This window comes from Dreissena polymorpha, chromosome 6, assembly GCF_020536995.1.
Source record: "Dreissena polymorpha isolate Duluth1 chromosome 6, UMN_Dpol_1.0, whole genome shotgun sequence".
NCBI lineage: Eukaryota > Metazoa > Mollusca > Bivalvia > Myida > Dreissenidae > Dreissena > Dreissena polymorpha.
The window spans coordinates 68,511,350-68,527,144 of record NC_068360.1 but is presented as its reverse complement, the minus strand read 5'-3'; the positions used below and the strand labels follow the sequence as shown (position 1 = coordinate 68,527,144).

General features: G+C 37.9%; 2 protein-coding genes across 4 annotated transcripts in view; one reads left to right on the top strand and one right to left on the bottom strand.

Moving 5' to 3' along the window:
• LOC127836623 (U2 small nuclear ribonucleoprotein auxiliary factor 35 kDa subunit-related protein 1-like) overlaps positions 1–8,646 on the bottom strand; it is a 48,287-nt gene extending 39,641 nt beyond the window's left edge. The window contains exon 1 of one of the 3 annotated variants that reach the window (XM_052363296.1): positions 8,506–8,646. Coding sequence is in view for 1 of the 3 variants with exons in the window: in XM_052363295.1 (XP_052219255.1) it covers positions 488–546 (59 nt within the window). In the remaining 2 variants the exon portion in view is untranslated. Of the gene's footprint in view, positions 1–487; positions 593–8,505 lie in introns of those variants that run through there. The other 2 variants (XM_052363295.1, XM_052363297.1) reach the window with 2 other exon arrangements.
• LOC127836624 (motile sperm domain-containing protein 1-like) lies at positions 1,041–14,186 on the top strand. The gene is made up of 7 exons (XM_052363298.1): positions 1,041–1,166; positions 4,158–4,360; positions 4,753–4,828; positions 5,124–5,218; positions 5,531–5,674; positions 8,518–8,682; positions 13,764–14,186. Exons 2-7 carry the CDS (start codon positions 4,213–4,215, stop codon positions 13,793–13,795), a joined length of 660 nt encoding a protein of 219 aa, XP_052219258.1. The 5' UTR covers positions 1,041–1,166; positions 4,158–4,212; the 3' UTR covers positions 13,796–14,186.
• Positions 14,187–15,795: the final 1,609 nt, after the last annotated feature.

Here is a 15,795-nt window from a genome sequence, read left to right as displayed (position 1 = left end):
AACTTATTTTCAAATATGACAAAATCAGATGACAATTAAATATCATATACAAATATTGGGGTGAATTGTCTTGGGGTGAATTGTCTTTGGGTGTGAATTGTCCAAGGAAACCAAATTCTGGGGGTGAATTGTCCAGGGGGTGAATTGTCTGACACCCAAAAAAAACATACAAGTTATGTTAGTCTATGCCAAAATATAACTTGAATTGGTCAACTCGCTCGTAATTGCAATAAACATAAAAACATATAATGTATGCAAACATCCATCGCTTTTTTAATAAACAACAAAAATTAAAAAAGGTACGAGTTGACCAATCTGAAAGATGACTAAAGTACGAGTTAACCAAATCGGGTACGAGTTGACTAGGGTACGTGTTGACTTAGGTACGAGTTGACTCGAATTCGTTCCAAATATCCAACTCTAGCCATTGAGCTATACATATGTACTCATAAAAGCTCCGAGCATTCAATATGAACTGGTTACAAACCTGAGTTGTTTTGCACTTGTTTCAGGAAAAACAGCTGTTATGTGTGACTCTTCAGTCATTTTCCGAAAAGCAAAAGTTGTGCACAGGGGAGATGACTGAGTTTGACTTTAGGTTACAATACACTATACTGTACTCTCTAAAAAAATATCATAGTTGACAGGAAGGCATGTTTTACACTTTTTACCATTATTCGGGTGTTATCTTGCAGAGATAATGGTAGGGCATGAATAGGTGTTCACTACATAATCCCTGAAATATGATACACGTGAAGACTATAGTAAACCATTGCACTAGAAAAGGTTACATTCCACTAAGAAACGGCCGAAAAAAAAAGTTGCAAAAGAGTCGATTTTGATTTGTGTCAAGTTCTTTCTTGCTTTGTACATGACATATCTTTTTTATTGCATAAATCGATTCCGCTTAGAATGGCCTTTAAGAAAAGGTATGGTTATGGGGGTCTCTATGTGCAAAATGTTGCATTTATTTTCGCTCAAAGTTGTCGCTTTTACATTGAATTATATAGGGAAACTATTTAGTGTATTATGACCTAAAGTTTAGAAAGAGTGCAAATATTGATGACGCTCTCATCAAAACAACATTCATGATTTGTTTAACAGCTGATGATTCAGACGCAAATCGAGAAATGACGTGAAATTCCAAATCTCTTTAAACAATAACGGTAGAGTCCTCTTATAAACGTAGTTTTTCCATATTTTATGTTAATTATAATAATCCAATGCATTAAATCGTTATATCATAATATAAAGGCCTTTTCTTACAGTTCAGGCTTAACAGCAAAGCACAGAACAAACTTTACAAAGATCTATTTCTTTAGCATTAATTCAGAAATTATGTTACTCGTTTTCTTTAGATATCAATACATGGTCACCGGAGGATGACACAATTGAAATAAAAACGATAACATGTCGATAATGTATAGAACAAAATCAATATGCAGTGGAGCTGTATTTATACATGTTCTTGTATTCAAGTGATTCAAACACATTATGGCTGTTTTTTGTTGAGTCGCGGTCCTAATTAAGTTGTGGTTATAGAGATCACGAGAAATCCATTGATACAACATTCACAAATAATGTAGATTGTTCTGGTAAAAATTTTGTATTAAGTCACCATCCGTTTGCTGATCAAAAATGCAACAAAAACAAATAAATATTGTAATTCACCATAACTCGATACAAATATTATTTCAGCCTTTATATTGTTTCTAAGTAAGACAAAATGGTTTATTTATGAGTATCTTTCATGCTTCATCAACTGTTGACATTTTTTCATACAAAATTAACCTTCCCTGCAATGTCTGTTATAGGCTTTTTATAGCAGAGACGTAGATCTACGTCTCTATTTAGAGCATGTAATTTTTATGCCCCCGGATCGAATGATCGGGGTTATGTTGTTTTTGGCCTGTCTGTCTGTCTGATTGTATAACATAACATAACATAAGTTTTATTTAGTAATACAAGGTCTCCGGCCCAAAATACAAGCTATGTTTTACGTTCACACAATGTTTCCGTTTACGAAATTAAACTATAAAGATACAAACAGTATATATAGAAATATAATACAATTATGTTTAAAGCTTCTATGATAGTTCAAACGCGCTTTTCAGAAAACGGCTTAGTGCATAAATGCCTCTCTGAGAAGAGTCTGACATTATACGAATAAATAATGCTTCTGATGGATCAGAATGAAGCCACTCTTCCAGAAAGTATTTATGTCTAAGCTGTTTAACTTTTTCACATACTAATAGGAAATGCAATTCATTGTCTATAACATAAATATTTTTGGTTTGACAGTATTGGCAAAATCTGAACTGGCGGTCAATTTTCATGTGACGCCCTTTCTCGATCATTAGGTTGTGGCTAGAACAAAGAAAGTTTGATAGCGTTTTCTTCAAAATGTAGGTTAAAGGTATAGAGAGGTATCTTTCTGGGTGTAAGTTGCTTTTGTAAAGTTTATAACTAATCGCTCTTGGTGAGGAGTTTATACTAGCCAATATTTTCTGCTTAGCACAGTCTTTTAGTCTGTCTTGGAAAAGTTTCAAGAACGCCACAGTGTTTCCAACATCTCCGTGTATCCACGCATACCCAAATCCGTATTGGAATAGTAACCTCTTCACTTGCGTAGCCCATGTAGTGCGTCCAGCCTCGTCTAATTGTCGTAGCATATTGTAACACCGTTTCGGGTATCGATTTACTGGCATCTGCGTGCGTTTACACCAGTATTTCACACATCTGTTCATATATGTTACGAATAGTGGATATCTCCCACATTCACTTAGCGCGAAAAAGTCGGCCACATTTCTATTAAGACAAGCTATGCATTTACAAAACCTTATTTGCACGTTTTCAATTTGCTCACAATATTGGTATCCCCACACCTCTGCCGAGTACGTAAGTATAGGTTTCACTACTGAATCGAACAATTTAAATGCTTCACGGTGGTGAAAATAACCGTAGTGTTTCTGTTGGTTCAGTATGGAGTTGACTGCTTTAAGCGCCTGGAGGCTAAGGATCTCTTTTGTTTTCGTCCAAAGTAGTTTTGGCATAAAGTAAGACCGGAGATATTTATAAAAAGGGACTGTTTCTAATTCCACTCCTTTATACGTCCAAGATTCGTACCTGTAGTGGTCCTCCGTTTCGAAACACCATGATTTTCGATTTGTCAATGTTTATTTGCATTCCTGTTGAATCACAAAAGGAGGCCACATGATTAATCGATCGCTGAAGATTGATGACAGTATCTGCTACGCATGCGACATCATCAGCAAAAAGGAAACCAGGAATCTTTTCATCGTTACCGGTTATTTTTACCCCGCAATCACTTGCAGATTTCAAGTAATCTATAAGGTCGTTTATATAAAGGGAGAAAACTATTGTTGAACTAACTATGTGTGTATCTGTCCTAAAACTTTAACCTTGGTCATAACTTTTGCAATTTTGATGATAGCAACTTGATATTTGGCATGCATGTGTATCTCATGGAGCTGCACATTTTGAGTGGTTAAAGGTCAAGGTCAAAGGTCAAATATAATTATGGCTTAAAAGCGGCGCAGTAGAGGGTATTGTTTTTCACAAACACAGCTCTTGTTTTAGTATGAATCAGAACCCACGACTCATGCAAGAAGGACCCTAATTTCAGGATGTCAGTTTGACACTATCAATGATTGGATAAAATGTTTTCACCATAAAACATGGTTGTTCCCCAGTTTTTATGCCCCCGGTAGGGTGGCATATAGCAGTTGAACTGTCCGTCAGTCAGTTGGTGTGACTGTCAGTCTGTTCCTCCGTCCGAAAAAAAAACTAATGTTGGCCATAACTTATGCATTATTGAAGATAGAAACTTGATATTTGGCATGCATGTGTATCTCATGAAGCTGCACATTTTGTGTGGTGGAAGTTCAAGGTCAAGGTCATCCTTCAAGGTCAAAGGTTAACAAAAAAAAACTCAAAGCAACGTTCTCATGAAGCTGCACATTTTGAGTGGTGGAAGTTCAAGGTCATCCTTCAAGGTCAAAGGTAAAAAAAATATTTTTATTTCAAAGCGGCGCAATAAGGGGCATTGTGTTTCTGACGAACACATCTCTTGTTTTGGCCAAACATTGTCAATGCTACATGTTCACTTAGGAGATATTTTCTACTTTGGAATGTAGATTTAGCCAACTTTTATGTGAACGTGATGAAGCTGGAAACTAGAGGGGGTCTGAGATGAATAATCAAAGCACAGCGCTGGCTGAGGGGCGGCTGCCGGTGTTTGTGTTTCCAAACAATCTCACATTCTTCTCGGATGACCAGTCGTCACACAAACAATGCCTCACCTTATACAATCCATATGAGTTTCCTTTGAAATTTAAAGGTATCAATACTCTGTTGTCTGTAGTCGTACACGGTATGCATTCATATTAGGGGTTTCAGTTTCAGTGTAGCAATATCTGTGTATAGGTTACTAAAAGCTATAGAAAATTATGTAAATTGCTGGGTTTTTTTAATGCAAAGTTATTTTCATGTACATGTATTGTAACAGTTAAATGTAAGTTTAATCATTTAACTTAATTGTCTTTTTCTTGTGTGTGTTTTTTAGCATAGTAATCAGAAAAAATCAATTTTAGAACTTCTATTTCCAGCAAGGTAAATTGATTCCTACTTTTCAAAATTTACTCAAACACCTGTACGAAGTAAAATACTTCCTGCTGGTAGTGCATTTTAAAATACATCACACCTATACCAGATCTGTCATTTTACTTGCAGTTCTTTGCACAGCTCCAAGGAAATATACAGTAGTAGATGCTGAGGGATTGATTCGACCTACATGCTGCGTTGATGTGTAAGATTTAAAAAAGTATAATCATAATATTAGTTAAGGGTTGACAGAATTTTATGGGTGATACAGGTTAGCCAATCAATATTGGGAAAAAGTGTAGCTCAAGTATCCTGTTAAACATGTATAACCTTGTATAACATCGCTTAAGGTGAGAAAGAATCTTAGCAAGCACCATTCTTTCTCCAGTATCTGAAACGTTACCTACACTGTTTGTAATAAAGTTCTCATTTATTTGTTCTTTTACTATGTATCATTCATGAGTTATGTGTGTAGTGGTTTCAAGCTCTTGTGCTTTCAGAGTTGTTCGTCACACAGACATCTGTATCAACAATGAGGGCATGTATGACAAGTTCCGCGTGCAGGTCAGTGAGCATGGACAGAGGAAGGTGCTCGGTACGTGACACAATCAAATGCGAATGAAACATGTAGTTACATTGGAGAATCTAATATTTGTACAATAGAGACTATATAGTGCTGGAAGATTCTAAGAGTGATTAAGGGTTGCAATCTTAAATGATTATACCTGTCTTTATTCATAACTTATGTTAGCCACCATATTGTATGGGATTTTGGCAGAGACTGATATAAAAAGTAAATAATATGTTTGGGGTTTTGTATTTCAAATGGTAAAGTTTGTATTTATACATCATAATACTTTCATGGTTATACTGGAATTTGCTATATTTATTTTCACTGATTTTCCAGGAAAAAAAGACCTAACTGCAGTGCTGCTGCCCACCAAGGTGAGGGAGGGTACATCCAGCCCTGAGGATACATTCCTGTCCCTGCCCAGCCAGAGGCAGCAACGTGGATCCACCTCAGAGTCTCAACCACAGCCTCCAGTAGCAGGTCAGGGCTAATCATTTCCATCTGATTTCCATTTAGGTAATGTTATTGTATGGGGCACATATATATTTCAAGGTATTGAATGTATTACTATGGATACAAGTTGATAGATTGAAAGAGGACAATGATCACAACTCTGTGTACAAAATTTTGCACATATTTCGCTTGTCCTACTGTGTGTTCTTGTGTGGTGTATAACTCTAAAAGTTTAAGGTATTCAAAGGAACTTGATAAAATGATTGTTGCCTTAAAAAGAAAAACACAGAGCACAAGGGCTATAACTGTCTGTATAGTACTTACAGAGTTATTGTTCATTATCCATATGTGAAGCATTCATTCATTAGTATTAAAAAGATTTAAATGAAACTATCTATTGAAAGAGAACATTAATAGAAAGGGCACATCAACAGGGTACGAGAACCACAACTTTTCTATAGTAGGTTAATGCCCTTGTTTATATTTCTGAGTCAGAGCATAACTGCATATAGATTTTTTGTGTGCAAAGCATAATATGAAAAGTATCAAATGAATTCGAACTAGAAATGGCGCGGCAGAGGCCGACGCGTATCCCCACGCCGAATGTTTGACCTAGGTGTACCCAGGGTTGGTAATGGGGCCATGCATAGCTGAGATTGACCGTATTGTCATAAGAGAAGTTCATCATCAATTAGAAGTGAATTGGTGTAGAAATGAAGAAGTTATAGTAAAAGGCAATTTTGGGTGGGTGTGACATATGTGGGCAGGGCGCCCCAGGGTTGGTTATTGTGCCATGCATAGTTGAGATTGACCGTATTGTCATAAGAGAAGTTGAGTATCAATTTGAAGTGAATCGGTGTAGAAATGAAGAAATTATAGTAAAAGGCAATTTTGGGCGGGTGTGGTCTATGTGGGCGGGGCCCCAGGGTTGGTAATGGGGCCATGCATAGTTGAGATTGACCGTATTGTCATAAGAGAGGTTCAGTATCAATTTGAAGTGAATCGGTGTAGAAATGAAGAAATTATAGTAAAAGGCAATTTTGGGTGGGTGTGGTCTATGTGGGCGGGGCGCCCCAGGGTTGGTAATGGGGCCATGCATAGTTGAGATTGACTGTATTGTCATAAGAGAAGTTCAATATCAATTTGAAGTGAATCGGTGTAGAAATGAAGAAATTATAGTAAAGGCAATTTTGGGTGGGTGTGGTCTATGTGGGCGGGGCCCCAGGGTTGGTTATGGGGCCATGCATAGTTGAGATTAACCCTAATGTCATAAGAGAAGTTCAGTATCAATTTGAAGTGAATCCGTGTAGAAATGAAAAAATTATAGTAAATTGAATTTTTTGGTGGGTGTGGCCTATGTGGGCGGGCGCCCCAGGGTTGGGATTGGGGTCATGCATAGTTGAGATTGACCCTAATGTCATAACAAAAGTTCAGTATCAATTTGAAGTGAATCCGTGTAGAAATGAAAAAATTATAGTAAATGGAAATTTTTGGTGGGTGTGGCCTATGTGGGCGGGGCGCCCCAGGGTTGGGAATGGGGCCATGCATGGTTGAGATTGACCGTATTGTCATAAGAGAGGTCCAGTATCAATTTGAAGTGAATCGGTGTAGAAATAAAGAAGTAAATGTAAAATAACCTAAAAAAATGAGTGATAATTTCTGACGCGGCCCCACCCCAACCGCTATAACTTTTGACCCAGGGGTCAGATCAAAATTCCAAATAGTGCAGGGTCGCACATATGCTCATAGCTACCATGTGTGTAAGTTTCAAGGTTCTAGTGCTTTTAGTGTAGGAGGAGATAGTGGCCAGGACGGACGGACAGACAGACAGACAGACGGACGGACGGCGGAGATAACCACAATATCCCCACCTTTTTTTCAAAAAGCGTGGGGATAATAAAACTTCATAAATTGATGAAGAACTGTGAAATATAGTGCATAACACAAGTGCCATAACTATTTCTGAAATATTTACATAGTTATAACAATTTAGTTTTGTCTTGAAGACTCTATAATTCTATTGGAATTGAAGATAGATCTACAGAGATCATTGCAGGGAAACGCAGTGTGCAAGCAATACTACTCTCCAGTGTTTGTCTTTTGCGATTAAATTGAGAAATTTTCCTTTGCAGATCAAATTAAAAATTTATTGAAAGTATGAAATTGAACTTCATATAATGAAAGTAGACTTTGAGAGAAAGTGCAGAGAACAGGAACAAATTTCAATAAATCTTACATGTATATTTATGGAGTTATTGCCCTTTGTTTTATTATAGTGTGCTAAGCATAATGTATAAAATTGATTTTAATTAAACTTTATGTATTAATAGTGTATATTGATAGAAATTGCTATTTGCAAGAAGCATAACTTTTTCTTCAGTGTTAAAAATAAAGGTATTTCAATGCAGTTGTTATTGAAGCAATAACCTATAACTATTGGTTATTTGGGGAATCCCATACATGTACATTTAATATAAAAGTAAGAAACACTGATAAGGCAGTGCAGAGTACAAATATCATAACTCTTTTTATCCTTACGTCTTCTAAAAATATTTTAGATCACAAGTGAAGTCTACAGAATATACCTCAGTCTCTATATTTGTGTAAATCTATATAAAGGTTCATACATTGTATAGTACTGTGTAATTATGTTGTTTTGTATGTATACAATAAGATCATTAAAGTGATATATGAAGGTGCTCTTTACAGATAAGCATTACAAATGTGCAATAGCTTTCTCGAATATCAAAGTAATGTGAATTATTAATTCATGTGTCAATAAACTGATCTTGTTTGCTGGAAATTAATTGAAGGCGCAAAACATGACTGAAAAAGTCATTTTTAATGTCAATTTGTACCTTCCCTTCCAGTTGGCAGGCAGGCAAGTTCATCTGGTCCAAGTTTTGTTGTGATAGTTGCAGGCCTTGTGTGTATCACAGCTTTAATGCTACCTCAGCTCGGGGATACCAGCTCTAGACTGCCTGAGTACCTTCATCTGTCTGTAAACCAGAAACTTATAGCTGCATATGTCCTCGGTATGTCTGTCAACCAGAACCTTATAGCTGTATATGTCCTTGGTATGTCTGTAAACCAGAAACGTATAGCTGCATATGTCCTTGGTATGTCTGTCAACCAGAAACATATAGCTGCCCATGTCCTAAGTATGTCTGTCTGTCAACCAGAAATGTATAGCTGCATATGTCCTTGGTATGTATGTTTGTCAACCAGAAACTTAAAGCTGCATATGCCCTTGGTATGTATGTCTGTCAACCACAAACTTATAGCTGCATCTGTCCGTGGTATGTATGGCTGTCAACCAGAAAACTATGGCTGCCTATATCCTTGGTTTGTCCATCTGTCAACCAGAAATGTATATCTGCATACATGTATTTCCTTCGTATGTCTGTCAACAAGAAACTTATAGCTGCATCTGTCCTTCGTATGTTTCTGTGTCAACCGGGAACTTATAGCTGCATATGTCTTTCGTATGTCTGTCTGTCAACCAGAAACTTATAGCTGCATTTGTCTTAGATATGTATATCTGTCAACCAGAAACTTATAGCTGCACATGTCCTTGGTATGTAAGTCAGTCAATCAGAACCTTATAGCTGCATATGTCCTAGGTATGTATGTATGTCAATCAGAAAATTATAGCTGCATATGTTTTAGGTATGTAAGTCAGTCAATCAGAACCTTATAGCTGCATATGTCTTAGGTATGTATGTCTGTCAATCAGAAAATTATAGCTGCATATGTCCTAGGTATGTAAGTCAGTCAATCAGAAACTTATAGCTGGATATGTCCTAGGTATGTATGTCTGTCAACCAGAAACTTATAGCTGCATATGTCCTTGGTAGGTAAGTCAGTCAATCAGAACCTTATAGCTGCATATGTCCTAGGTATGTATGTCTGTCAATCAGAAAATTATAGCTGCATATGTCCTAGGTATGTAAGTCAGTCAATCAGAACCTTATAGCTGCATATGTCTTAGGTATGTATGTCTGTCAATCAGAAAATTATAGCTGCATATGTCCTAGGTATGTAAGTCAGTCAATCAGAACCTTATAGCTGCATATGTCTTAGGTATGTATGTCTGTCAATCAGAAAATTGTAGCTGCATTTGTCCTAGGTATGTAAGTCAGTCAATCAGAACCTTATAGCTGGATATCTCCTAGGTATGTATGCCTGTCAATCAGAAAATTATAGCTGCATATTAGTGCTGCACCGAATCCAAAATTTCAATCGGATCCGAATTCGAATCCAAAGGCTTGGATATCGAATATCGGTTCGAATCCTAATTTGAAAGTAAAAATACGCAAAATAAATTACAATTTATATTGTTATAACCAAATTTATGTTTTGAAACACCAAAACTTATATCTGTCTTATGAGAAAAGTAATTAACTTTTATCATTATTATAAACTTTACAGCTACTAATATTTATACTACTTTAGCAGCATTGGTAGATGCAGCTGCCGCCGCAACAGCAGTAGTGGAAGCAGAAATAACATCAGAAACAAAAACAAATACTAAGTAGATGACAAAATTGACTTACGTTGTTCGGAAAAAAATTATACCCGGGGCCAGATTTCGCAAATTTCTCAAAATCGCACATACACGAAATAGTGTAAGCATTTTAACGACAAACATTAATAATAATGTCTCATATTAAACACATCTATGTCAGTCAGATATAATATGAATAACGCTGTATTTTAACAAGCAAAAAACGCATCACACGCAATCTGCAATAAGTATTAATAAAATAGGCCTACTTCGTAACGACCACTTATAAGCCAGAATTAGTATGCTGATAAAACCCAAAATGCTTCCACACCGAGGATTTTAATTGTTTAGGTGCATCACGATTTTTCTTCTGCGCAAATTTTGCACCATCGAAAACGAAAGAAGACTGTGTAGTACCATGTTTTTGTCGAAAAAGTATCGATAATTGTGACAAACTACATACCAGTCAGACTTTCAAACAGAAAGAAACAATTTAACGAAACGTATAAGGGCGAAAGAAACAATTAACGCAAACGAAAGGTTAAACTCAAATAAGATCCGCATTCGAAACCGATTTTACCAATCACGGTTAGATCCGTGAATCCTCGTTTGGATCCGCGAATCTCGGATATATCGGATATTCGGTGCAGCCCTACTGCATATGTCCTAGGTAGGTATGTCTGTCAACCAAAAACTTATAGCTGCATATGTCCTTGGTATGTATGTCTGTCAACCAGAACCTTAAAGCTGTATGTGTCCTAGGTATGTATGTCTGTCAACCAGAAACTTATTGCTGTATATGTCCTAGGTATGTATGTCTGTCAACCAGAACCTTATAGCTGTATATGTCCTAGGTATGTATGTCTGTCAACCAAAAATTTATAGCTGTATATGTCCTAGGTATGTATGTTTGTCAATCAGAATCTTATAGCTGTATATGTCCTTGGTATGTCTGTCTGTCAACTAGAAACTTATAGCTGTATATGTCCTTTGTATGTCTGTCTGTCAACCAGAAACTTATAGCTGTATATGTCCTAGGTATGTCTGTCTGTCAACCAGAAACTTATAGCTGTATATGTCCTTGGTAAGTCTGTCTGTCAACCAGAAACTTATAGCTGTATATGTCCTTGGTATGTCTGTCTGTCATCTAGAAACTTATAGCTGCATATGTCCTAGGTATGTATGTCTGTCAATCAGAAACTTGTTGCTGCATATGTCCTTGGTAAGTCTGTCTGTCAACCAGAAACTTAAAGGTGCATATGTCCTTGATATGTCTGTCTGTCAACCAGAAACTTAAAGGTGCATATGTCCTTGGTATGTATGTCTGTCAATCAGAACCTTATAGCTGCATATGTCCTTGGTATGTCTGTCTGTAAACCAGAAACTTATAGCTGCATATGTCCTTTGTATGTCTGTCTGTCAACCAGAAACTTATAGCTGTATATGTCCTTGGTATGTCCGTCTGTCAACCAGAAACTTATAGCTGCATATGTCCTTGGTATGTCTGTCAATCAGAATCTTATAGCTGTATATGTCCTAGGTATGTATGTCTGTCAATCAGAACCTTATGGCTGCATATGTCCTTGGTATGTCTGTCTGTCAACCAGAAACTTATGGCTGTATATGTCCTAGGTATGTATGTCTGTCAACCAGAAACTTACAGCTGCATATGTCCTCGGTATGTACATGTATGTCTGTCAACCAGAAACTTATAGCTGTATATGTCCTTGGTATGTATGTCTGTCAACCAGAAACTCATGGCTGTATATGTCCTTGGTATGTATGTCTGTCAACCAGAAACTTATAGCTGTATATTTCTTTGGTATGTCTGTCTGTCAACCAGAAACTTATAACTGCATGTGTTCTTGGTATGTCTGTCAACCAGAAACTTATAGCTGCATATTTCCTTGGTATGTATGTCTGTCAACCAGAAACTTATAGCTGTATATGTCCTTGGTATGTATGTCTGTCAATCAGAACCTTATAGCTGTATATGTCCTAGGTATGTCTGTCTGTCAACCAGAAACTTATAGCTGCATATGTTCTTGGTATGTATGTCTGTCAATCAGAAACTTAAAGGTACATATGTCATTGGTATGTATGTCTGTCAATTAGAAACTTAAAGGTGCAAATGTCCTGGGTATGTATGTCTGTCAATCAGAAACTTATGGCTGTATATGTCATAGATATGTATGTATGTCAACATTTATAGCTGCATATATTTTTTTATGCCCCCCTTCGAAGAAGAGGGGCTATATTGCTTTGCTCATGTTGGTCGGTCTGTCGGTATGTCGGTCTGTCAGTCCGTCCACCAGGTGGTTGTCAGACGATAACTCAAGAACACTTGGGCCTAGGATCATGAAACTTCATAGGTACATTGATCATGACTCGCAGATGACCCCTATTGATTTTGAGGTCACTAGGTCAAAGGTCAAGGTCACGGTGACCAGAAATAGTAAAATGGTTTTTGAATGATAACTCGAGAACGCATACGCCTAGGATCATGAAAATTCATGGGTAGATTGATCATGACTTGCAGATGACCCCTATTGATTTTGAGGTCACTAGGTCAAAGGTCAAGGTCACGGTGACCCGAAATAGTAAAATGGTTTCCGGATGATAACTCAAGAACGCATACGTCTAGGATCATGAAACTTCATGGGTAGCTTGATCATGACTCGCAGATGACCCCTATTGATTTTGAGGTCACTAGGTCAAAGGTCAAGGTCACGGTGACCCGAAGTAGTAAAATGGTTTTCGGATGATAACTCAAGAACGCATACGCCTAGGATCATGAAACTTCATAGGTAGATTGATCATGACTTGCAGATGCCCCCTATTGATTTTGAGGTCACAAGGTCAAAGGTCAAGGTCACAGTGATAGTAAAATGATTTTCGGAAGATAACTCAAGAACGCTTTTGCCTAGGATCATGACACTTCATAGGTACATTGATCGTGACTCGCAGATGACCCCTATTGATTTTGAGGTCACTAGGTCAAAGGTCAAGGTCACGGTGACCCGAAGTAGTAAAATGGTTTTCGGATGATAACTCAAGAACGCATACGCCTAGGATCATGAAACTTCATAGGTAGATTGATCATGACTTGCAGATGACCCCTATTGATTTTGAGGTCACAAGGTCACAAGGTCAAAGGTCAAGGTCACAGTGATAGTAAAATGATTTTCGGAAGATAACTCAAGAACGCTTTTGCCTAGGATCATGACACTTCATAGGTCACTAGGTCAAAGGTCAAGGTCACAGTGACAAAAATCGTATTCACACAATGGCTGCCACTACAACGGACAGCCCATATGGGGGGCATGCATGTTTTACAAACAGCCCTTGTTTTAATTTTGTGTTATTTAACCACTCACTAAAGCTGCACAAGTCATCATTAAGCTCTGTCTGTCCATCTATTATTTCTTCACATACCAAGTCTATGTCAATCTGTCATCATCAAAACATTGATAAAAGATATAAACACACATATTTTACATGGTTTGAATACAAAGCTTAAATAGTAGCCTAAGGTAGAAAAAGGTAGGCATTTGGACTGTATGCCTTTGGGCTTTAACAAGATGTTTAATGACTGTGATGCATTTTCAGGTCTGGTCACCATGCTGATCCTCCACATCTAGCTGCCTGTTCATTACAGGGTAATCTCCCCTAGGTAACCATTCAGTCATGGACCTTCACAGGCTCACAGATCTGGCGATGTGTGCATTGTGGACTGGGACACCCACCAAGTCTGCACGACTGGCAGCTGTCAACAGTTTTAGTTTTAATAAAGTTTTAATCAAATAAGCCAAATCAACTTGTATGATTTGGGGAATGGCCATTGAATGATCTGAACTTTGCCATTTTAGCCAGGTTTTCCTCTTAGTACAACAGTTTACAAAACAATTTCAACAGCATTCATGCAAATGCTTTTAATAACAATTTCTTGGTCATGTGCAATTACAAACCAAATTGCCCGGATTTTGTTTAGTTTAGGCCTTTAACTATCTTAATATTTCCTTTTGGCCATTTTTATCCCCACGCTTTTTGAAAAAAAGGTGGGGATATTGTGGTTATCTCCGCCGTCCGTCCGTCTGTCTGTCTGTCTGTCTGTCTGTCTGTCCGTCCGTCCTGGCCACTATCTCCTCCTACACTAAAAGCACTAGAACCTTGAAACTTACACACATGGTAGCTATGAGCATATGTGCGACCCTGCACTATTTGGAATTTAGATCTGACCCCTGGGTCAAAAGTTATAGCGGTTGGGGTGGGGCCGCGTCAGAAATTATCACTCATTTTTTTAGGTTATTTTACATTTACTTCTTTATTTCTACACCGATTCACTTCAAATTGATACTGGACCTCTCTTATGACAATACGGTCAATCTCAACCATGCATGGCCCCATTCCCAACCCTGGGGCGCCCCGCCCACATAGGCCACACCCACCATAAATTTCCATTTACTATAATTTTTTCATTTCTACACGGATTCACTTCAAATTGATACTGAACTTTTGTTATGACATTAGGGTCAATCTCAACTATGCATGGCCCCAATCCCAACCCTGGGGCGCCCGCCCACATAGGCCACACCCACCAAAAAATTCCATTTACTATAATTTTTTCATTTCTACACGGATTCACTTCAAATTGATACTGAACTTCTCTTATGACATTAGGGTCAATCTCAACTATGCATGGCCCCATAACCAACCCTGGGGCCCCGCCCACATAGACCACACCCATCCAAAATTGCCTTTACTATAATTTCTTCATTTCTACACCGATTCACTTCAAATTGATATTGAACTTCTCTTATGACAATACAGTCAATCTCAACTATGCATGGCCCCATTACCAACCCTGGGGCGCCCCGCCCACATAGACCACACCCACCCAAAATTGCCTTTTACTATAATTTCTTCATTTCTACACCGATACACTTCAAATTGATACTGAACCTCTCTTATGACAATACGGTCAATCTCAACTATGCATGGCCCCATTACCAACCCTGGGGCCCCGCCCACATAGACCACACCCGCCCAAAATTGCCTTTTACTATAATTTCTTCATTTCTACACCGATTCACTTCAAATTGATACTGAACTTCTCTTATGACAATACGGTCAATCTCAACTATGCATGGCACAATTACCAACCCTGGGGCGCCCTTCCCACATATGTCACACCCACCCAAAATTGCCTTTTACTATAACTTCTTCATTTCTACACCAATTCACTTCTAATTGATGATGAACTTCTCTTATGACAATACGGTCAATCTCAGCTATGCATGGCCCCATTACCAACCCTGGGGCACACCTAGGTCAAACATTCGGCGTGGGGATATGCGTCGGCCTCTGCCGCGCCATTTCTAGTCAGTAGCATGTTTTTATGCCCCCTTTCGAAGAAAAGTGGGTATATAGTTTTCGCACTGTCCATCAGTCTGTCACACTTTTCGTGTCTGCTCTCTAATTCAAATAGTTTTCATCCAATCTTTACCAAACTTGGTCAGAAGTTGTATCTAGACAATATCTAGGTCAAGTTCGAATATGGGTCATGCCGGATCAAAAACTAGGTAACGAGGTCACTTATGTGCATTTCAATAACTTTTATCAAAGCGTTTATTTGGGGCAT